Source organism: Ammodytes marinus, assembly GCF_949987685.1.
Source record: "Ammodytes marinus genome assembly, chromosome: 4".
Lineage (NCBI taxonomy): Eukaryota > Metazoa > Chordata > Actinopteri > Uranoscopiformes > Ammodytidae > Ammodytes > Ammodytes marinus.
Window position 1 is genome coordinate 28,141,122 of NC_137233.1, and position 24,389 is coordinate 28,165,510.

The window sequence follows — 24,389 nt, forward strand, 5'->3', positions numbered from 1 at the left end:
TCAGCAGCTCCCGAGATGACTCACACTGCTCGAGACGGAGACTAAACTCGGCTTTGATCGGAGGGTGGGGGTCTCCACTCCGCCAAGAAACTGGCAGGCTCACCCCCAAACAGAACAGATTTAAGGTGTCAAAGAAAATCAGCTCAAAGTAAATTCAATTTCACTACACACAGTGTTCTGAGCAAATTGCAATCATCTCAGTGCATACACATGTGTCCACATCAAATCCTGGCATAGGGGAGAGGAGAGGAGAAACAGAGGTTAGGATAGGAGAAGAAGCAATTGACAAGAGGAGAAAATGGGTGTAGAGGAGTGGAGAATGGAGAGACTGAAGAGCAGTAAAGAGAAAATGAAGAGATACTAGGATAAGAGGGAGAAAGACAGGAGGTTGATGGAGAAGAGAGAGGAGGCAGGGAAAGGAGAGGAGAGGTGTAAATGTTTGTGTGTGTGTGTGTGTGTGTGTGTGTGTGTGTGTGTGTGTGTGTGTGTGTGTGTGCGTGCGTGCGTGCGTGCGTGTGTGTGTGTGTGTGTGTGTGTGTGTGTGCGTGCGTGTGCGTGCGTACGTACGTGCGCACGAGAGTGAGCACTTGTGAGTACGTGTTAGTTTATTGATTGTTAACGGGCCTGTTCTCTTTCTGTTGTCACGAGATAAGGCAGAGAAGCATTTTTCCTCCACCTACACACGCGCGGACACCAGCAGCACACACACCTGTCCTTAACGTTTTAGAAGTGTAATGATTGATTTGCCGATCAGCAGGTTTGACATTGAGCCCAAAGAACACACGGCAGTAGGTCCTGCCATCCCTGGTATCGTCGCCGCATCTCTGTCTTTGTACATGTAGTGCTCGGGTTGCGTATACGCGTGTGTTTGTGTGCATGCATGTGTATCCCGCCAGGTTTAAAGAGAATGGAAGCTTAGAGGCCAATGTTCCCGCTGTGCTGATAAATCGACTTACTGAAATATTAACACGTAGGAGTGTGAGTCTACATATAATAGGGGAGGGGCGGTTAACTTGACTTTGGGGAGAGTAACAATGCTGTCACCGTGCAGACCCAGAATGTGTTTTTCGGTGAATGTTTTGACAGATTACAATTCCAGCATGAAAGTCTGTTTCCACAGAGTCAAATGGCGTGTCGCTATGCGTGTACTTTTGAGAGACAACTTTTAGATTTGTACCATTCATGTAACAATGGTGAGCACACACACACTAGCTATGCTGTCCAAAAAAATGAAAATCCTTAAAAAAAATTAAAAATACTTCATGGAGTTAAATGGCTGTCAGTTTTAAAAAGGGTTCCCACTGTGCACAACATTTATCTAGTATAATCAACATAATGCAACACTGTGTGTTTGTGTGTGTTTGTGTGTGTGTGTGTGTGTGTGTGTGTGTGTGTGTGTGTGTGTGTGTGTGTGTGTGTGAGTGTGTATCTGTCTGTCTGTCTTGCTCACTGTGCAATCTGCCTTCCATCAGGCCTCAGAATGGCTCTATGATCCTCTACAACCGTAAGAAGGTGAAGTACAGGAAAGATGGCTACTGCTGGAAGAAGAGGAAAGATGGGAAGACCACCCGAGAGGATCACATGAAGCTCAAGGTCCAGGGAGTAGAGGTGAGAGGATGCACTGGAGAAAACAGCTCGATGATCAGGCTCAGAGCGCTGAGTGTGCTTTCATTTCCAGTCTTTAACTTACTCTCCTTCACTTGGAGGACACACATACGTGTAGTAGTACCAAACGTACACACAAACACACACACACACACATGCTGCAGCTACAGGCCAACGTTTTACTCGAGAGCGAGTGGTGCCCCCTCTTTCCCTCCCTGCTGTCCCCCTTCCTCTCTCTGTCTCCCTCTCTCTCTTTCTGAAGGATAAGAGTGTGTGTTTGGCCCGAGGCCAGGAATGATGTCAATGCCTCCTTCAGCAGAACAGAGAGGGGTATCGATCCAGTCTCAAGGCAGCGTCTGTGCGTGTGTGTGTGTGTGTGTGTGTGCGTGTGTGCGTGCGTGCGTGTGTTTGAGTCACATCAGCCAGCTCAGAAATTGATTATTCAGCAGGAATATACCAAGAGGTGAGAGGAGTGAGCACGCATGTGTCAGAAAACAGAAAGAATGAGGTAGAAGGGAGAGTGAAGGAGAGACAGTGAGCGAGGCGCGTGGATGTTTGCAGAGGGCTCAATAGTTTTGCATTAAAAGTGAGCAAGAGACGGGCGAAAGAGACACACAGAGGTAGAGGGAATAATTGAGATCAAGTATTCCCATCTGCACCTCTATTATTTACAACCCCACACTCACATTGACATTCATCTCACACGCATTTATTTTCGCTGCAATCGTGCACGAACGGCATACACTCATACACAGACACACGCAAGCATTACGCAAAGGCAAGTATTTCTCTCACTGGTAGTTGCTCAGTAATTGTTTGTGTGTCACGTCTTTCCCAGGACCCCCCCAGCTAGCAGTGTGTAGAGCAGGGGGACGGGAGCCAGGGAAAGGAGCGGAGCATTGAGATGAGCACAGGGAGAGAAGAGGGATGGGGAGAGGCAGGAAGCGGCAGAGAAAAACATAACCCTGGATGGAGAGCCTCCTCATATCGAATGGAAATATATGGAAATGCACTCTGCCTTTGGCAAAGCGCACTTTAAATAGAGGGCGGGCTACTTCTGAGAAGAGGCAAAATGGCGAGAAAATAGGAGTGTGCGCTAGTGTGTGAAAGTTGTAAGTGTTGATTATATACAACCTGATTGCTGGGTATTTGTGTTTCTGTGTACAATTTTGTCTTTAAACACATCCAATTTATATTTCTCTCAAGGCGCCGTGTGTGTGTGTGTGTGTGTGTGTGTGTGTGTGTGTGTGTGTGTGTGTGTGTGTGTGTGTGTGTGTGTGTGTGTGTGTGTGTGTGTGTGTGTGTGTGCGTGTGTGTGTGTATGTGTGTGATCCTTGATTTTATTGCATGCGGAAAAAAAAACTGGCTGTGATGACCTTGATAGAAGGCTTTTCTGTCATCGTTTCATCCTCTCCCTGTCAAACACCACAAACACACACACTTCATTAAGAACCTCAATATACCCTCTGAGTATCGACCGCCATGTTTTAAAGCACGTGACATGAAAAACGGTCAGGAAAAAGCCTGAATGCTTGGTCAGACACTTTGTCTTGTTTGGTTTGTCTTTGATGAGACGTTTACTTATTTAAATATGAAGCTTTGGTATGTGTCTCATTAGGCTCTGGTTGCCATTCATTACATTTAGGGTTGCAAAATTCGGGGAATTTTCAAAGTTGGAAACTTTCCATTGGAATTAACGGGAATTTATGGGAATTAACGGAAATTTTGGGAATTAACGGGAATTAACGGGAATAAACAAGAATAAACGGGAATTTCAAACAGTACAGGCAGGTAGCGGATCGTGAGGAGATATTCACTGATTTTGACAAAGTGATTTTGACATCGGGCATTCTCCAGAGTCACTGACTACACCTTTAATTTAGTTTGTGTGACTTTAGTTATTGAAATGTTAGTTATTGAAATGTTTTAAGTTGTTGTGACTTGTGTTGCCTTCGCTGACCGCTCTGTGTGTGTGGGAACTTTATTCTGTTTGTGTTTCTGAGGCTCCACTTTTGTTACTAGAAGTTTAAGAAAAAATATTTGAATAAATAAAAGAATTTTCCTGCTGTTTAAAAAAAAAGGGGGGGGGGGACACCCTACCAACTGAGCTAAGGGCGCGCAATATATTGATTTTTACTAGACCAGGTTTACAGAGGCTTAAACTGTGATTTTAAATATAGTTGGGGAAAATATATATATATAAAAAAAATAAAAATCATTTAAATTACCGCCATTTAGTTAATTCCTATAATTTTGAATATTCCCAAAATTCCCGAGCGGAAGTTCCCGTGGAAAGTTTCCGGAAATTTACCGGAAACTTTCCACCCCTTTGCAATCCTAATTACATTACATTTGATACGTTTAGCTTACTCAATGAACAAAAAGGCTTTGTAGCAAAACAGTTTAGTGTACTTCAACTTTAAGGTGTCAAAAGAACATTACCCAACACTTCACAACACACCCAAATACATACTGTACACTTTTTATTTTGACAAGTTGTTCCTCTGCAGTCTTGCATCGGGCCTATTTTTCGCACTGTCACACAGGTATGCACTAGTATTTTGTATGCACATAAGCATCCTCTGCTGGATGGAGTCTTCATCTTGTCCACCTTGACACGCCACTTTCGCTCCCTGCCTTCCCCGCTCTCTACTCCTCTTCTCGCTCCTCGTCACTGTTACTGATCTCTTTTGCAGTGTCTGTGAGCTTGACAACGTTGTGACTGTTTGTGAATTCCAAGTGGGCTGTGTCTAGTCTTGCTGAGGCAGTGAATTTCGCCAATCTCTTGTGCTCTAATTGTCAACATCAGATTGATGGTTTTAAGAAAAAAAAGACGTTAGGAAGAAAACAACAACACATACGGTATGTTTGCTGTTTAGCTTTAGTTAAGTGGGTATAACCTGAGATCTCCTCTCCTGTTCTCTCACTTGCTGTCCTCTCCTCCCTTTCTCCGTTTTCACTTTTTGTCTTGCTTCCTCCCCTTTTTCTTTTCCCGTGGACCCCCCTCCCCTCTCCCCCCGCAATCTCCTCTCCTTTCCTCTCCTCTCTCTAGTGTCTGTATGGCTGCTACGTCCACTCCTCCATCATCCCCACCTTCCATCGTAGATGCTATTGGCTGCTGCAGGTAAGGCCGTCCCCCTTTCCCCACCTTGCCTAATTCTGACACATTTCTACACACACGCAAAACAGGGTTTCGACAGTGTGATGATAATTTGTCCCCAGGTATTTGTAGCGGCATAGCTTTTTTATCCCAGGTCTTTTCCGTCTCTTATTATGACCAATCTTTTAACATGTATTCCACCTCTTTTTAAGGCTTTGTTTACTATGCTACACAAACGCTTGACAACCACAAAATATATGGTATATTATTAGTTTTACACAAAGTTCCATCTGCTAAACTGCCCGTTATATTTTCAAAACAAAACACTAAGCTAAACCATAAAACAGCCGTAAACATCCTCCTCTTCTGAATTAATGAGGCAGACCATGGTTAAAAAAAGAAAATAAAAATACTACACAAAGCTGGGGGTCATAATAAAACTGGATGTAGTTTGTCCTACACCAAAGTGAGACAACTAGAATATACCTTAAATAGATGCCGGGCCCCAATGGGTGTTGTATAATGATTAAGGTCAGTACAGAGTAGTAATAACATTTCTTTGCACAGACTTTGATTGGTGCTTGCTGAACACAGTGTGCTAGCGAACCCTGACTCTCCATATTTATAGCAACCATCAAGGACTCATGGCAATACTCCCCATGAGGTCCTCTCCATGAAAACACCCTGGAGCTACAAACAAACTCACACAAAGTGCTCACATGCACAGTTATCCTTTATGTATAAAATGATATTGTTTTCTATAGAGATGCTGGACTCACTCTATTGGTCAAGGGAAATACGGCAGAAAGCAGCAGATTGAGCACGCGAGCACACACACACACACACACACACACACACACACACACACACACACACACACACACACACACACACACACACACACACACACCTCTATTGGCCATGCAGGAGATGGTCACCAGGACATCATCATCTTCAGACGACAGGTTACATGATGAATCTTAAACGTGTCCGCATACATTTACACTGCCCCTCTCCCCATCTCTCTCTGTTCACCTCTAAGGAAATATTGAATACCCAGTGATGTTCATATAAAATATGGAAATGCCTACATATTTATGTATTCTTTGCCAGAATTCCCTGCATAATTTTGTCACATGAAATTTACAAGGACGTTCCAGGCAACGGCTGTAAATTGAATGTGCCCTTACCCAATACGTTTCCCCTTTCAGCATGCCCAGCTGGTTAGCTTCCCGCGGAGGGAAATTATAAAGGGAAATTCTACTTGCTTTATCTGTAAAGTGCCATTTTCTGCTCTTTGCTCACATATCAAAACACATCGGTGAATATGATCATAAATCAGTCTGTTGCATTGCACAGTGTGGTGCTGTAGCAGCCCACTGTGCCATCCTCTTTTGGAGAGAAAAGTGTTCCACCTCAGCAGGTCCTCCCCCTCACCTGAGTCTGTCTACTGAATCTTTCATCAAGAGGAGCTTCTCCTCGCACTTGCCTCTTACACACACACACACACACACACACACACACACACACACACACACACACACACACACACACACACACACACACACACACACACACACAAACACACGCACACAGAGATGCATGTGAAGGCACTTGTTGAATCATTCATGGGGTAGAAATTCCATAGGTCTGCGGGTGCCCTACAGTATAGTGAGAACTACACTGAACAGGCTCTCTACCCTACTCTCTATATACTCATCACGCGCACACATGTAGACTTATCCACAGCCTCTGCAGGGTTAGAGAGAGTGATGAGTGGGCCTGAGCTGCTTAATCTTTTATGGGCAGGTGAGAGAATCTTATCCGACACGCTATGTCCGACCTTCTGCCTGACCTCCACGTTTTCTCCCGCTTTCCTTCTCCATTTCCCCTGCCTCTGTAAATAGACTCCATCATTATATTCTCTCCCTCCAGTATGCCGCTAAGAGAAAAATGACAATGAATTAATGAATACAAGCCATGTTGAACTAACGCAGTGTGCATGCATGTCTCTTTGCGTTTGTCTCTGTGCTCTAGAACCCAGACATCGTGCTGGTGCACTACCTGAATGTACCGGCAGTGGACGATAGCGGGAAGCCATGCGGTCCCGTCCTCTGCTCCATCAACACAGACAGGAAGGAGTGGGCCAAGTGGAGCAAGGAGGAGCTCATTGGACAACTCAAACCCATGTGTGAGTGTGAGCTTAACCAACATGGCAGCTCTCACCTCCCTCCTACACTTTGAACGCTCATGTTTCAGCCATCACACTTGTCCTAAACCTGGGGCTATGACTGGGTCACATTGGGTCAATAACAATATCACTCGTCATAGTGCAGTAATGATGAAAAAGGTGATGACTTTCCCCCTAGCCAAGTCACAAAATGAATCTGTAGGAAAGCAGTGTAGTAAATCTAAAAACACAGATCATTTGGTTTCCTGGCTTTCTTGTAGGTTTTGTAAACAACTTGGCAGCAGAATGGAACACAGTCTTGAGCTGTGCCAGCTCTTATCATATGAGACAACAGATGATTTCAGTAGTTCCAGGGAGATTATGTAAAAATGTCAGAAAAAAAATATTTTAATTATTTAGCGCAAACCTCTCAGTGATTTGTTGCTTCAGGTTAAATTTAAATTGCTACGCCAAAATTCAAACTGGAAAGGTGTGTTCACACATTGACAGTATCCCTATTTATATGTAGAAATTGATGAATGAGGATTTGGTGCATCTCGTCCTTTCTGTCACCACTCCTAAAAATATAGTGATATATTATTCGCTCTTTAAAAAGCACACCATTCAGCCAGGCTTTATAGAGATTTAGATATTTTTGTTTTGTTTTCTGTGGTTTCGACAGTCAGCACCATGCTGCCACCTAGAGGCGGATGCACATTTTCAACCAAGAAACGGAGGGATAGAGGCAAAAAGACAGAGGTTCCCAAAATATCCAGCATGTATTATTCATAAATGAGCATCAGGGAGAAGATAATTCTGGTACACAGTACATGTGAATACACATACAGACACACACGCATACTCTTCCTCAATCTCATACCATCTTTTGATCAGCTTTGGAAGGGCAAATAAGGACAGCTGCCCAAAAATAAGGCGTGTTGACTAACACAGTACCTCAATTCACACTCTCCCCACTGAATCCTATATTCCCTCTTGCTCGTCTACATGCCCCAATTTGCAAGCAGAAAACAGCTGTTACCTTTTTCCTCTCCCAGCTCCTCTATTTTGATCACTGACTTGAACCTTATGTGATTATAGGGGGTTTAATGGGCATTAGGCATCTGACACTTAAACTGTTTGATATAGGTTATTTCACTAACAAAACTAATCAGCTAAACAAAGACATCTCATTTAGAAACTGGAAATACCCTCAGATGTTAAAATAGCAATGTCTGGCAGAAGAAGCAAATGGAACATTTTGCACATTGTATTTTATGTTTTTGAACTCTCCAAGCAGCGTCATCAGTGTTTATGTTCTTATTCAGTGTACATTCTGAACACTGGAGGGCGCTATTACATACTGTCAAATGTATATGAAGAAACGCTACAACTGCTACATTATTTTTAAAAATTAAAACTAGAGGTGAAAACTAAATGAATCGCCTCAAATGCTGCTTTCTTAAATCTTTCTTTTTTAACTGTCTCTTCTGTCAGGTGCTGGGAGCAGCCTGCATCAAAAGTGTTCCAGTGTCAAGCAGCGCATCATCTCATCCAAGCAGGAGTCTGGGGCCGCGACAGGAGGTGGAGCTGCAGCGGGCAGCACCACCGGCACAGCGGCGGGCCAGAGAGCAGAGGAAGCAGATGGCAGCGAGGTCCAGAACAGCGACGTGTCAGAGGGCCAGACGGAGCCCAGTCCTGGAGGGGGAGGGGGAGGGGGCGGGGGAGGGGGCCGCAGCAGAGGAGGGGAGAGGAGGAATGGCAGGATCACCAAAGCCTCCCTCCTGCCACAGAGCAGCATGGAGGTGTCGTCCTCTACCTCCACACACCAGGTGGAGGTCCCCGACACCACCCAGAGCTCCCCGCTGTCCATCGCCAGCGACATGGCCGACAGCCCGGCGCTGGCCATGGGGGCCGGCCTGTCCCAGAGCACCGCTGTCTTCATGTCTGAGGTCACCACGCTGACAGGGGACTCTGTGTACTCTGCAGGACACACCCACCTGCTGGCCGCCGCCCACGAGAGCACCGCCACCGGCATCCTATTGGCCGTCGGCCCCGACAACCAGAGGTTTGCATCGTTTCCCGGTGGCATCGGCTTAGGGGAGGGAGGAGAGCTGGTGCTGTCCAGCTCCCTGGACACTGGCACAGGAGGAGTCACCCTCCCTGAGACCACCATGACCTTTGACCCCGACTGCTTCCTCAACAATCCCAAGCAGGGCCAGACGTACGGAGGAGGCGGAGGGAAGGCCGAGGGGTGTAACGGCGATGAGGGGGCGCTCAACTGTTCCTCCAATAGCTTCATCTACAACCCGGCCCTCGTCAACAACATCAAGACGGAAAGCGCCCCGCTGGAGCAGCCGCTGGCCGCTCAGAGCAGTAGCTACGTGGGAGAGGGGACAGGCCTCAGCCCCAGCACCACCCTGGAGCAGATGGACTTCAGCGCTGTGATGTCATCAGCCTGCGTCCCAAATCTGACCCAGCAGACGCACCACCCCTCGCCCAGCCTCTTCCTCCAGGCTTCCCCGCAGACCAGCCAGCCCTCAAACGGCACCGAGGCGAGCCAGGAGTCAGGCGAGGCCCAGGCTTACATAGGCCTGCCCACGGTGCCAACAGACTCTCCAGTCACCAACGGGGACCCGCATCCTCACCTCACACACCAAGCCAGCCCCGACCAGCAGGGCCTGTGTGGCAGGAACGGACAAGGAGCAGCGGCAGTAGCGGGCTCTTTTTCTCTCACACCACAGGACACGTCCACCACCGACCAGTCAGGCAGCAGGAGACATCAAGAGGTGGTCGGGGGCTTGGACAACAAGGCTTCCCAGAACGGAGCCAAGTTAATACTCAAGCCCGGGGATCCTCACGAGGCCTATACGAGTGTCGACACCGAACACTACCTGCAACCCACAGATGACAGCGGAGGAGGAGAGGAGGGTGGGGGGACTGGTGGTGGAGGAGATAGAGGAGGAGGGGAAAATGAGATTCTCTGTAACGGTGTGAGCTTGTCAGGGGCCAACAGTTCAGCAGTGGCCAGTCCTCACTCTATAGCTGCTGGTGCCAGCATGGAGGGGGCGCTCTACAGCTCTCCTCTCCCCCAGCAAGGTGTGGGCGGGGTGTCCGCTACGACTGCAGGGGCAGGAGCGGCCATCAGTCTGGAAGGCTTTGAGGCGTCTTTTGGAAGCCAGTTCTCTGATCTCATCAATGACTTCATATCAGTTGAAGGGTCTGGGGGTGGGGTGGCTGCAGCGGTCTCCGGGGTGCTCATGCCCCAGGAGGGGGCGGCAGGAGAGGAGCAGGGCACGGGAGAGGGCCACCTGCAGGGCTCCGAGGTAGAGCAGGGAGCACTGGGACTGCTACAAGAGACTGGGAGGCTGTTTAGCGTGACAGACTACTCCCCAGAGTGGTCTTATCCAGAGGTTAGTAAACCCTAACATGATTATCATTCATTATTTATTCATCATTGTTCCCTGCAGGAAAATCAGCCCCCTTCCACAGCCAGCACCAAGCCATGATTGACGGTGGCTTGTACTGATGTTAAACAGTGAAATCACACTCATGCTAAGACCGCCGGCCTGGCTGTGTGGTCATTAAGGAATATCCAAGGACTCAGCTGATTGGATTTTGATGAAATTTCAGTATTACACTGTTTCCCCTGGGTGGCTTCATTAATTTGCCCATGAGGCCTACCACTTATTATGTCCAAGGCAAGAGTTCTGTCATTGAGTTATGATGAAACACAGCGTCTGGCCACCATCGTTTTCAAGACACATTAACTTTCCAAAGGTGGTTGACGCAATTAGTGGATTTTCTATGTTTTTAATAAATATTAAGTATATATTAAATATTTAGGAACCATTTCTCCAGCGTGTGCATATATTCAGCTCAAGTTGTTCAGCTTCTTTCTTCCACAATCATCTATTTTACATCATACACGTTTTCACAGTTTTGAGTTAATTGAAAAAAACTGTTTTCTTCCAAATACTAAATAAATTAGCTAAATAGCTTAATATTTAGAATGAACATAAAAGGAGCACTCCAAAAACATGAAAAACCAACCAAATGTTGCTAAATAGCTTTAGAGATTGACATTTTTTAAGCATGAATACTGACTTGACATATTTGGAGGACAATATGTTGTTTATGTTGTATTTTTGGCTGCACTCGAAAATAACATATGGCGTGGTATCATTCAGATGGTTCAAACAACTTTGTTCCACTTGGATGTAAGGAGCAGCCCAGCCTCTAGGGGCTGCTACCATGCGTTCCAGACTCACATATTTGTCATTTATAAAACAGTTAACACTTTGAAAATGATGCTTGAATCAAGTTATAATATCTACCAGTTTAGATGTAAACACTAAAAAAATGTAAATGTAGGCCACTGTCTCTCTGAAGTATGTTATGGAGTCTTTTAGGAGATCCACTCTCTCTCACACACACACACACACACACACACACACACACACACACACACACACACACACACACACTATACCAAACATAAATTATTAAGAAACTATAGTAGCTATGCATGCAGTGGTATGGCTTATTCTAGCACAGAGCCTCATTTCTCTTAGGTAACTATGTTTTAAACTTACAATTGAAAGCAGTTTTTTGTGCAAATAAAAAAAAACAACACTTTCGATATCAGACTCTTGTTTGTGTGACACAGGGCGGAGTGAAAGTGCTGATCACAGGTCCATGGTTGGAGTCGAGCAGTGAATACAGCTGTCTCTTTGACCACATCAGTGTCCCTGCTGCCCTCATCCAGCCCGGGGTGCTACGCTGCTACTGCCCAGGTAACACACCTGGGAATGCACACACAAAAACACTTTCCTTTATTTATTTTTAATTAAAATTCTAATAAGCTGTTTCTAGCTCAAACGTTTTTGTTCAGCATTCAAACAAAGAGTCTAACAATGCTGGCGGCAGCCCGTTATCAGGAGATAGGAGCAGTCCCTTTTATACAAGAAGATAAGACACTGTCTGGTGGGCACGCAAATGAACAGTTCTGCTTAGTTTTGGGATGTTATGGTGAGTGATGCGTGAGTCACATCCATCTAGTGTGATCAGTGGAAAATCTCTGGCAGGCAAAATAAATACTAGACCTTCATATGCATAATGGCGGAAGTCGGTGTTGAGGCACATACTACTTGCATAACTTGCCCACCAGCCAAACTGTGTTTTTGGCTCTTTTTTTAATAGACATGAAAGCTGTTTGGTTTATTTTTGCGTATCAGCGGTAGAAAATAAAAAGATAATTTGTAAAAGAAGTTATCAACACTTAGAAAACAATTGAAAACAATAAAATGACCTTGCAACACCGATGCATACACACCTCAAAGTCCACCACAAGAGTGAAGCTGACAAAACGTGGCCCGCTGCAGTGAAATCTCCACCAGAGAATCCAAACATTAAGTATTCGTTTTGTTCAAAAATGAAGGGGAGGATCTAAAGATCTAAAGCAAAAGATCAAAGTAAGCACATCTTCAGAGCCGACCAGTGTCTTTTCTTGAAATCTTTTACTGCCTTTTCTTTAATCTTAAGCGGTAACACTGCTCTTGTCATGAATTAATTGCCTGATGGAAAAAATGTCCACACCGCGGCATCCCCAGTTAAAGGAGAAGTAAGTGATTTGTTTGTTAATATACATGTTAAATCACTCTATACTAATTATACGAATTACGACATGAAAATCACACTAAGGGCCAGACATGTTGCTTACTGACATGCCTTCTTTTTAATCCAAAAACCAAACAACATATCTAGGTTTATAACCTGCGTACATACAGGGGCATAGGCTAGGTTTTGTTTACATATTTTGGGGGACAAATTATAGGTGGGTGGTATGGGGGTGCTCCCCCAGAAATGTTTGTGCGTCAAACACTTAATTTCCTGTATTCTGGTGGATTTTTCTGTTTCAGTTTTCTGTGCCATTTCTGCGTCAATTTATTGTGGAAATGTCTTTATTTTTGTAAAGGAAAAGACAACATTCAGGTTCCTGGTGAAACAATTATAAAGGACTATAATGCAGTAATGCTCTCAGGAATTCTGGATTGAGCCACAATATGTTTTCTCTTGGATTCTTCAAAACTTTCTGCACATTCAAAACATATCAAGTTTTTATATATTTAATTTTTTATAGGAATCATGACCCAGCACCAGTGTTAACTATTTATGACACTTTTCATTGGTAATGAAATGCAAAGCCACCATTGGAAACTAAAGGGGTGGGCTATCAGCGACTATCTAACGTTAGCTAGTGAGCTATATTGTAACATCAGGCAAAAGTTAGAAACCAGATAATGTTAGCATTCATCCTTAGACACTTGACACAATCAATCATCAATATTAGCATGCTATTTAGCCACATTTTACAGCCATTAGAAAACTGACATCTTTTCTTCAATGCAAGTTAATCAATTCATGGCTTAAAAAAAATTGCGGGCCTAATTTAATGGAATTGCCAAATTGGTTCGCGGGCCATATTAAATATTGAAACGGGTCATATTTGGCCCGCGGGCCAGAGTTTGACACCCCTGACTTAAACAGTATGCACAGTTCATAACACAAGTCTCCCAGTCATTCTGCTTTGCAGTAATTGCCAGATACAATTTTGAGTATCCCGCTCGTTTTTTTTGTTATCCAATCAGGGGAAAGAGCGCTATTAAGGGGCGGGTCTATGTGACCGTGAACAATGACTCGCTGCTCTCCATTGCGGCACTATCTGATGAAGATGGCTGTGCGTTCATGTGGTGGTGATGTAGGGACGAGGGAGGGGGCCGCTTACTGCAGTCACTGACAGGAAGTTAGCTAAAAGGACCATATCACTTACTTCTCCTTCAACCAAGGCTACTGCACTGACATAATGCTTTGACAGGAGATATACTGTATATCTATCTTCTCACTGATCACTTACGTGGTGTCTATTCTCAGCGCATGACACAGGGCTGGTGATGCTGCAGGTAGCCATGGGTGGTGAGGTCATCTCTTCTTCTGTGGTGTTTGAGTACAAGGCACGTGACCTTCCTGCCCTGCCATCTTCTCAGCATGACTGGCTGTCCCTTGATGGTGAGAGCATTCATTTGTGTTTTTTTCGAGCAAAACACTTAAGTTTTTGTTGGTATTATGTACTCAATAAAGAGCATACACTCTAAACAAAATGAGACTTGTACAGTATATAACTGCTTCATTGTGCGCCTGGAGTGTTGAGTGCATCAATAGAAAATGCAATATAGCGAAAAATTGTGTGTGATTTTTTCTTTTTAACAATTTGCACTGTGTGCTCCTAGCCAGAAAAGTTAAACCCCAAGTGAGGATACACAATATATCCTTTTCCTATTATTTACCTATTTTATTACCTTACCTTACTTTTTGTACGGAATTTAACCCTTGCTGTCTCCTTCATTTTTGTTCAGCTGAAAAACTTTGAGAATACCTGTTGGTGTGTGTGTGTGTGTGTGTGTGTGTGTGTGTGTGTGTGTGTGTGTGTGTGTGTGTGTGTGTGTGAGAGAGAGAGAGAGGCTGTCATTGCGCAAGAGTTTTGACACCTCTTCAATGAAAGAGAGTGTTATTTCTGTACCTGGCCCCTTCACTCTCCTCATTCATAAAGCCTTTAGTGTTTGTCTTGTTTTGACACAATCCATTGGTGTGGAAGTCATTGTTTACATGTGTGAGAGAAAACCAATGCAATTATTTTGCTAGGGCAGAAGAGGTTCTTTCAATGGTCCTAAATCAAATTAAAACACATGTTAGAGGACAAATAAATGTTCTTGTCAGATCTGGGGGATTGGCTGTAAATATGGGGATTGTGTGTGTGTGTGTGTGTGTGTGTGTGTGTGCGTGTGCGTGCGTGCGTGTGTGTGTGTGTGTGTGTGTGTGTGTGTGTGTGTGTGTGTGTGTGTGTGTGTGTGTGTGTGTGTGTGTGTGTGTGTGTGTGTGTGTGTGCAGATGTATCTCCTGATGCAGTTGCAGTACAGAAACACACGGCTCTCCTCAGCGAGGCATGTCCTGGGTTACTCTGTGTTCGCCCCCGTCTCTGCGTTGCGCAGTGCGGCAATGCGGCTCTCCACAGTCACAGCTGTTTGCCGGAGTGAAGGGCAAGGACTTCTCGGCACAATCGCGTCTACCTGACAGTCAAAATGTTGGGCACCAATTTGGCAGCGTGTTGTACAGCCTTACAGACGCTATACTCTGCCTTTGACTTTAAACGATGATGCCCGTGACCTGGATGTCTCTAATTATCTTGGCGCTGCTCCTTTGTGTAGGCTCCAATGTTCATCTAATTAGCTCGCTGGCCGGGGGTGGGTGGGTTGGGGGAGATGGACATAAATCATGTTAAGCAAATGCCTCATGCAGTTGTTGTTGTTGTTCGGATGTAGTTTGCGTGCAGTCTATTGTTGCACCGAATGACGATCGAGCCTCCTGCAGCTCCGGGTCTGGCGGGCCGATTTGAAGCGTGTCTGAGCTCCCAGACACAACGTGGACTCTCTCCCTCTCGCTCTCTCTCTCTCTCTCTCTCTCTCTCTCTCTCTCTCTCTCTCTCTCTCTCTCTCTCTCTCTCTCTCTCTCTCTCTCTCTCTCTCTCTCTCTTTCTTTCTCTCTCTCTCTCTCTCTCCCTCTCTTTTTCTCTCTCTCGCTCTCTCTCTCTGCTCTTAGCTGTGTTTTGCTCGGTCGGAGTAGCAATGTGTGAGTCGCACACTTCAAACTAACGGGGTTGAGCAGACGCGGGAACAAAGAGAGCAGCAGGTAGAGACTTGCTGTTTGGGTTCGTTCGCTTTTTTTGATTGTAAGCTGATGATAACTTCAAAGCGCGCTCTTTCTTTGGCGTTCAGGTCTGTCTTGTTTGTAGCGCTCTGCGTTAAGTTTCTTCTGTGGATTTTGTTTGTTTGTTTTGTTTTCTTGATGTTGCTTGCTGTAGATGGACATACATGTGCCTTTTGTCTCAATTTTCGATTGCATCGCTGTGAAGCCTTAAACTACTTTTACATTTGTGTTCCATGTGGAGCCAAGCCTTCGTCGGTTTCAGACAAAGGGACGATTCCAAAAGTCCTCACGTTGTTTGCACGCTAGATATTTGAACTGAAAGCCACAGGAGAGCCCGTTCGATTACTTGCGTTGCAGACCTGATGTTTTGGAGCTAGTTTAGTCTTATTGGTCCAGTTTCAGCACCACCAGAATTGGACAGCGCCACTAAAATCAACAGACAATGGAAGGCTAATGTGGCTCCTGTAGAGGCCCAGATAATAACAGGCCTATAGGCACAGCCATGTGGACATTGTAGTGGTTGTATACTCTGTTCTAGATGTTTACATTTTAAGATGTGAACGAGGCTACTTTTAACAGTTTCTTTCTGTATATCATGGCCAAAAGTGTGTGTTTATCTGATGAATCATTTTCCAATTCACTTTGCCAGAGAAACAGTATCGGTTTAAGTAAAATTAATTTCAAATAAATTTGAATACCTAACTATTAATGTGCGTGTAACAAAAATATTTTGAAAGCTGTTCACTTTAAAAATGAATGTTCGATAGAAAAATCAACATTAGGAACTTTACCAATAATTTGATTTGATTTTAAATGAAAAGCAATGTAACACCACTGATTCTTGTTACCCTTAGAAACACACATTTGTCTCATTGAAATAAATTGAGGTTTGCAGTGCAATCATGGGTTATTATGAGAGTTTGGTGATGTCACTTCAGACTGTGCTGTGGTTGGTCTGTGGTGAGACGCTGTGCAGAGGCTTGTTTAGTGGAGAAGAAACCATGGAAACAAAGCATAATGGGGTGGATAAAAGTCAACAGAACAGAAATAGTCCAACGCTAGTCAGTAAAATCCACAGGTACCCAGTACAACTACAAGAAGCTATACCACACAAACATTCAAAAGCAGTTGACGTGACATAGCTGACACAATAAGGGATCCATAATAAACTATGCCCTTAATAGAAGATGGATTGTGTCTCCAGAATACTTCAAAATCTCCTCAATACTCAATTATATTTAATCAATTGAGTGTACATTTAATTTGTACACTCAAAAACAGTTTTTAAACATTGTATTAAATTTGCATTTAAATGATGTGGCTGAAAAACTATTAGTAAAGATATGATTGCATGCTATTGACGTGATGAATAGTGGCAGGTAGATTAAGGAATTAATAAAAGTGAAAGCCTGTTTGAAAGCCAAACATATTTCAAATTCAATAATTAGTTGTCATTAAGGACGGTCAATTAAGGATGGTAATTGAATGACTGTTTCATCCCTATTTAATTGCATAATGTTATTGAATATTCGTCCACTGTATAATTATATTTAAAATGTATTGTATCAATTCATTTGTTTATTATAATTGAGCACAGAAAATATCCTCATAGACAGATAACCAATCCCCATTAGTCCTCTCTATCATCCTCTTCTGTTTTGTGCTTTGTATGTGACCAAAGATCTACTATACTTTTCCTTGTTTTGGACATATGTATTTGTGTTTGGAGGGATGATGGGTGAAGACAGCTGCTTCTTATGTGTTTAGCAGCTGAACTAGTGGAGTGTTTTTTTCTCTGTATCCAAAGAAGCTGTATGCCCATTAAGACTCTGCTCCTCTCCTGATTGGTGGATCAGTGGAGAGGGTGGAGCCTTGGCCTACTCTGTCACTCTCATGGCTCCACCCTTTCAGCTCAGTTTGCATGCTGCATGCAGCAGGAAGAAAAATAGGAGTGAAATGAGAGGAGAGAAAAACAGAGAGACTGAGTGAGAGAGCAGCAGGTGGGATGACATAATGTGCACTGCAGCAAAACTGCAGCAGCACTGACTGAGACAAAGGGTCACATTCACACACGGCCACACGCAAAAACTACTTTTGTTGTTAGATACATTGTCTCTCACGCACACATACTGACAAACACACATTTGACTTGGTTCCTAAGTTCCCTTTGTTGGTAATGGGATTTATTGGATTTCAATCTTGGTTTTTATTCCAGTATTGAGCTTCATCAAAAAAAAAATGCGTGTCTCTTTAAGCCTCTCTAAATAGGATTTACCGAAAGGCAATATCCATTTGTTCAAGTGCAACCACCAACTAGCAAGTGCTTACAGCTGTGTGTGTCCCACATTTACCTCTGTAGATACACAGTTCAGGATGTCCATCTTGGAGCGTCTGGAGCAAATGGAACAGAGGATGGCTGAGATAACCAATCAGAACCCCAGCTCAGAAACCATGGCAACCAAGGGCAGCCGAGTGGAGGGAGGAGGAGGAGCCACGGATCAGCAATCTCAAGTGAGGCAGAAACAAGTGATTTAGTATGGGGTCAAATTTCCTTTTCAGCTATACAAATCTGTATCAGTATCAAGTGAGCAGAACTGGTTAACAGCATGAAACCACACAGACATGGTTTAAATAATGAAAATTAAATTCAAGCAAGTGTTTAAAACTGTGATAGAGTCAGTAGCATGATTATTGTCACATGGTTAACACTCTTACAGAAGATCAGGCCTTTTTAGTGGGATAACCAACCTTTGCGACATCTCTGAATACTTTTTTTTTTATTTTTTTTTTTTAGATATTTTTTGGCATTTTTCATGCTTTATTGATAGTGTAGAGACAGAGGTGAAATGGGGAGTGACATGTAGCGAACGACCGCGGGCTGCAATCGAACCCGGGTCTGCTGCTGGGCCCGGCCCGGGGGGGGGACGCCCTACCAACTGAGCTCAGGGCGCCCCCTATGAACACTGTTTTGACATAAAAATGCCGTACATACAATTTCTGGAAACTCTTAAGTCATTCCGCCATCTTGTTCTTTGCTCTTCCAGATTTCTCCGGATCAGGGTTCTTTCGAGGGTCGTGTGGTGGTGGTCTGCGAGAAGATGATGTCTCAACCGTGCTGGGCTTCATCCAATCAGCTCGTCCACAGCAAGAACTCCAGAGGAATGACCTTACTGCATCTGGCTGCTGCTCAGGGCTATGCAGGGCTCATTCAGACACTCATTCGCTGGCGGTGAGTGACACAGTAATACGACACACCATTTTGAACACACTGACTGTGTTCCGGTTATTTCACTTTTGTTGTCTTGCAGCACGAAGCATGCCGACAGTATTGACCTGGAGCTGGAGGTGGATCCTCTCAACGTAGACCACTTCTCCTGCACTCCACTGGTGAGTGATCAATATATTCTAACGGTGTTTTTGAGTGTATTTAGTCTTTCTATCCATTGCATCCGTGTGATCTGTGTTTTCCATTGGCCTCTTCAGATGTGGGCGTGCGCACTGGGCCATACTGAGGCAGCACTTGTACTTTATCAGTGGGACCCAAGAGCTCTGGCTATTCCTGATTCGCTGGGACGCCTGCCGCTTAACATTGCCCGATCCCGGGGCCACACTCGATTGGCTGAGCTCCTAGAGCAGCTGCAACAGACTCCTCAAGCTCAGGGCCAGCCTGCTGACACTTGGATGGACAGGTGGAGAGGAGAGTCACAGACCAGCGGAATAAGCAACAGCCCTACCCCAAACCCTAACGCAGGTGGGAAACTCTGCTTTCTGACCCACGCAAAATCAAAAATCCTTCAAATTGTGCCAGGCTGTTTCAAGCTGTCTTTCTGCTAAACTAAATTAACCTGTGGCATCAATCTCCTTTTCTAGCTCTGGGTGTGAATTCAAATAAGTGTATTCTGCAAAATGTCAAACTATTCCTTTAAAATTCTCAAAACCCCTTGAAAGAAAAGTTTTTTAGGGCTATCCTAGAAAAAAATTATTTTCATGATATCTGTATCGTTTGGTCAGCTCTATAAATGGATATTTTGACGGAAAAAATGCAAGTTTGAAACAGGTTGTTCTGTTTTTTCATTTTCAGTGAACTATGTGGAATATTGCAATATATCATAATATGCACCAATATATCTTGATATATCGTGACCCATGTATTGTGATGCTTATCGTAAAGTCCTTGCCAATGCCCAGCCCTGATGTCTTTCCAGTTAGTCGGGATAATCCACACACCTCTCAGTGGACAGTTAGAAATTGAAAACTGTAAATGATAACTATTGTAAGCTATTTCTATGCTAAAGGGAAGAATATACGATTGTTTTTCTGTTTATGTTGAACCTTTAATGTGTTAGCATATCCAGCATTGTACCAATCGATGTCATTTGTAGACTTTCTCTTATTTTCCACCATCTTTGTTTACCCAGAGCTGAGGAGAACCAGGGCAGAGAGCCAGCCAGACAACCAGACCCAGAGCTGGAGCCAAACCGGACACAGAGCCCAACAGGGAACCCCGGGAGAGCAGGGAGGCCCGCCCCCAGCCAAGAGACTCAAACCCAACCCAGACACACAGCAACAGTTAGCCAACTCATCCCCTGGCAGCAACACAGTCCCCTCTCTCCTCAACTCGTCACACTCGCCCAGTCCTAGCCCTCAGCGCGCTCTCCTCCCCAACGCCCTGCAACCTCAACCCTCCAACCTCAGCTGTCCCAATGCACCTCCTGCCAGCTCCAGCCCCGACCGGCCTCAGCCCCCCAGCGCTCCATTCTCCCACCTGCAGGCCAGGATAGGGGGGTCTGGAGGGGGCTCCAGGTGGAGTCTGAGACAGACTCTGGGCCAGCGCAGCCTAGCCCGCAGGATTCTAGGAAAAGAACGACTGGCCATTCATCTGCGCCAAAGAGTGCTGTCTGATAGGGGAGAGGAGACGGAGCTGCTGACCTATCAGGATAACTCAGAGGACCTGCAGGTAGGTGTAGCCCATTGATAGGTTCAGCTTGGAACTTGTTCTTTAACCAAAATTGAAATGTATAAACTGCCTGTAGTGGACAATGTATACACATATACAGTGTAATGCTTGTTTGCTGGCGTGCCATGTTTGTGATGAAATTCATGAAACAATACATTAAAAAAACTATGAAAACAACTCTCCCCAAACTTTTACCCTCAGTGTGAATAAGGGAAAACTCCCTTGAAAACAGGATAAACAGATAATGGATTTTACATTCTACGCTGTATTTAAACTTTGGGTTTATTTAATGTGTCATGATAAGAAGGGCATCTGGTGTAAGAGCATCATCATTACTCCCACACAAGCAGACACACAGATGATCAAGTGCCCTTAAAGGAAATGGAAAAAGGGAAAACATAATAATCAGGCTAGAACAATAATGTAGTCCTAACTGGTTAAACATTTCATAATAGGAATAGATTACCTGAGAGAGGGGGCTCATATTAAGGGGATAGAAGATCTGTTGTTTTGGACAAGACTATGGAACATCGTACAGGTTATGTGCAGAAGAAAAACATTCATTTTTCACATGCCCACCTTTACGCTTACATTTGGAAGCAGTCCTTCTCTTAAAACATTAGGTACATAGAGTTAAGTGTCATAATTAAAGGTTCTTCTTTAATTAGAAGTGCAGCAAGTGTTATAAAAGGTGTAAGCAATGGCTGCTCTGCGTTTCTTGCAGATGGACATTACAATGCTAGCTGATCACATCATGGAGGCTTCATCTGGCAGGCTTAAGCAGGAGGCTTTAGAGACTGAAGCGGAGTCCGGTAGGGTGGGGATCAGCAGTGACGTCAGGTTACTGTCTGGTTACCTCGGCGAGGTGGAGAGGTGAGTCAAATCATTTCTGAATTGACCACGTTGACTTTGCCAGACTCTTTCATAGTGGAATAAAAATGTAATTTTCTTTCTCTCCAGGTTTCTAAACCCTAATCCCCGGACTCCTAGCCCCAAAGCCAACTCTCTCTCAGGGTCTGAGGATCAGCAGTGTCCTCAGGCTAAGCAAGCCCTGTCCTTCCCCTTTGACTGGAGCTCCTTCCTCCGTGCAGCTATAAAGGAGGAGAGGTTGAAAAGTGACTCGTCCTGCCTGGCCATGACTGACGCAGAGCAGGCAGAGCTGTATGAGACCATCAGGCATGCTCTGCACTCCTTCAGAAAACACAAGGTATACATGGCAATCCCCTCCCTTGGAAAAAGTGCCCCGGAGGTTTTCAAATAATCAGATGCATTTTGTCAGTGCTTTGAACCATTGGACGTATTTGATGTTTTTTATCGAATCTCAATGTCGCTCCCCTCAGGGTCCCATTCAGGAACAACGCAAAGAGATTGAAGCAGTGATTCAACGCTGCTATAAAAGATACAAGCAGGTAAGTCAACATCAGACAGCAACATACAGCTGGCATTAAAAAAACGAGTTTCTATTATGCCAAGCTGACCTGCAGTGCGGTACTGAATTTGATATCCAGGAATAATAACATTAATGGATGTTTTCCCTTCATACATTCGGTCTCAAATGAAAGTGAATTTTGCAGTTGATTTCAGTATACTACTTGTTCACATGCTGTACTACTGTTCTCTCCTTAAACGGCATTACTTTTCTTTTCTGACGGTTCTAAATATTAATCTGAAAGTAGGCCATGAAGCTGACTTGTGGCATTCATGGTGTGCCTCTTTATGGAAGCAGGCAGCAAAGTTCTCCACATTAGGACTTCTGATTATCGTAGAAAGTTTAAGTCGCACTTGAGTCAGTCTTTGAACTTGTGTAGTGAGGGTTCAACATTACAGAGATACATTATGGATGCTGTCTTCTCTTTCAGTATGCACTTTATAAGAGGATGACCCTGGCAGCCATCCTGATACAGAGTCGATTCCGAAGTTTCCACGAGCAGAGGAAGTTCCAACAAAGTCGTAGAGCAGCAGTCCTCATCCAGCAATACTACCGCTCCTACAGACACTCGCTCAGGTACTGCACACACACACACACACACACACACACACACACACACACAAATGGTATAATTGTGTTGAAGTTTTTCCTGTGTCTTCGCCTACAGCAGCCTACTAACGAAAAAACAGAACCAGGCTGCTCGCAAGATCCTGAGGTTCCTGCTCCGATGCCGCCACAGGTGAGCCATACGACTCTTTCACACACCCCTCCAATGCTCCCTCCACACACAACCATACACATTACCCACACACACACACACACACACACAGCCCCACTACATGCGCTCACTACATTGGTGCTAATAGTTGGTGTTGTTTTTACTGTTCTGTGAAGCCCCTTGATGGACCATAGGCCTCTGAAACGGGTGAGTTTTCTCTCTCTCTCCCTCTCTTTCTTCGGTGGCAGATGCCTGTTTGCATGTCAGCGGAGGTAGAGGGAGAGGACATCCTGGGATTATCATCCTTACCTCTCTGTCTCTCTGTCTCTCTCTCTCTTCTTGCCTCCCTCCCTACCTCCCTGTCTCCCTGTGAGGACTGCTGAATGATGCCAATACTTCTGCATGATTGACAGATATGCCTGGTTTCCACTGAGCAGCACAGTTTGGTTCGGCACGGGAACCCTAGATCCAGCTTGCGTTTCCACTGCCGACAGTAACCTTACTTGGTAGGGGGCAATAGCCGTGGTTAAAATGAATACAGTCTATGGGTCAGAGCCGTTGAACAGCTGTCCTACTGTCATAAATAAACAAAGCCAACTTTTTTTTCTAAACACAAGGCTCTTCACTCAGCTGAGGTGACTACACATGGTGTATCTTTCACACCAAAATGATTCTGTTGACCAATGAATGGACCTTTTTTTTTTTACCCTTTGGGACGGCTTGGGACCCCAGCAAAAGAGTGACAAAAATAAAGTGCGGCTTGGCTCGCTTATTTTGGTACCCTTCCCAACTTTTGACAGTGGACATGCAAATATATGCGTGCCAAGCCAAACCGAACTGCACCGCTCAGTGGAAATGAGGCTATAGATAAAGAAGCGGTTCTTGCATTTGGTCTTCATGGGGGCATGTTCTGACTGACACCATTAAGGGACTTAAAGTGTCTTGCTTGGCCTGCCAGTCTCTTTTTTTGTGTCTTGACGGGTAGGGAGGATAACAGGGTGGAGTGCGTGTGTGTGTGTGTGTGTGTGTGTGTGTGTGTGTGTGTGTGTGTGTGTGTGTGTGTGTGTGTGTGTGTGTGTGTGTGTGTGTGTGTGTGTGTGTGTGTGTGTGTGTGTGTGTGTGTGTGTGTGTGTGCCGGGGCTGGAATTTCAGGGGGTTTGTTGAATATCTTTTCCTGCTGCTCTGAGATAGGCCTTTGGCTATAAAGCACAAATACATGCACAGCTACACACACACACACACACGCACACACACACACACAAAATGACTTTCTCTCTGAGTGTGTCTCTAACATGTGTTTGGTTTTTCCTCAGGGCCAGCGAGCAGAGAAAGGCCAGGGGTCGTGAGAGCCCACCGCCAGGCCCCACACACAGCCCTCTCAGCCTGTGAGAAATCTATAAACCCTCCCTTCCGTCCATCTCCTCCTTTTTCATTTCTTCAATGCCCCCCTAAAACTCCTCTCCTTTTCCATTCTCCAAACACCTTCTCCTTTCCCTTTTTTCCCCCTCTTACCCCCCCACCCCCCCTCACCATTCTCTCTCACCCTCCCTCCCTTCTTCTCTCACGAGGAAAAAACAAACTCTTCCCAGACAGACTGAGGACAGGATAGGTGTCCATCATGGCAGCTCAGACAGACAGACTGCTGGGTAG

At 44.9% G+C, this 24,389-nt stretch overlaps 1 protein-coding gene across 1 annotated transcript in view; it reads left to right on the forward strand.

Annotated features, from left to right (window-relative positions):
• The window catches only part of LOC307249346 (calmodulin-binding transcription activator 1-like), a gene marked incomplete at both ends in the record, with an annotated part of 53,030 nt that extends 28,641 nt beyond the window's left edge, over positions 1–24,389 (forward strand). Inside the window, 18 exons of the mRNA XM_080026013.1 lie at positions 1,473–1,608; positions 4,658–4,729; positions 6,743–6,896; positions 8,370–10,285; positions 11,542–11,668; positions 13,806–13,940; positions 17,995–18,146; positions 18,680–18,864; positions 18,944–19,022; positions 19,119–19,386; positions 20,054–20,592; positions 21,317–21,465; positions 21,553–21,799; positions 21,933–22,001; positions 22,452–22,597; positions 22,689–22,760; positions 24,053–24,124; positions 24,308–24,389. Coding sequence (XP_079882139.1) covers positions 1,473–1,608; positions 4,658–4,729; positions 6,743–6,896; positions 8,370–10,285; positions 11,542–11,668; positions 13,806–13,940; positions 17,995–18,146; positions 18,680–18,864; positions 18,944–19,022; positions 19,119–19,386; positions 20,054–20,592; positions 21,317–21,465; positions 21,553–21,799; positions 21,933–22,001; positions 22,452–22,597; positions 22,689–22,760; positions 24,053–24,124; positions 24,308–24,389 — 4,600 coding nt within the window. The remainder of the gene's footprint in view (positions 1–1,472; positions 1,609–4,657; positions 4,730–6,742; positions 6,897–8,369; positions 10,286–11,541; positions 11,669–13,805; positions 13,941–17,994; positions 18,147–18,679; positions 18,865–18,943; positions 19,023–19,118; positions 19,387–20,053; positions 20,593–21,316; positions 21,466–21,552; positions 21,800–21,932; positions 22,002–22,451; positions 22,598–22,688; positions 22,761–24,052; positions 24,125–24,307) is intronic.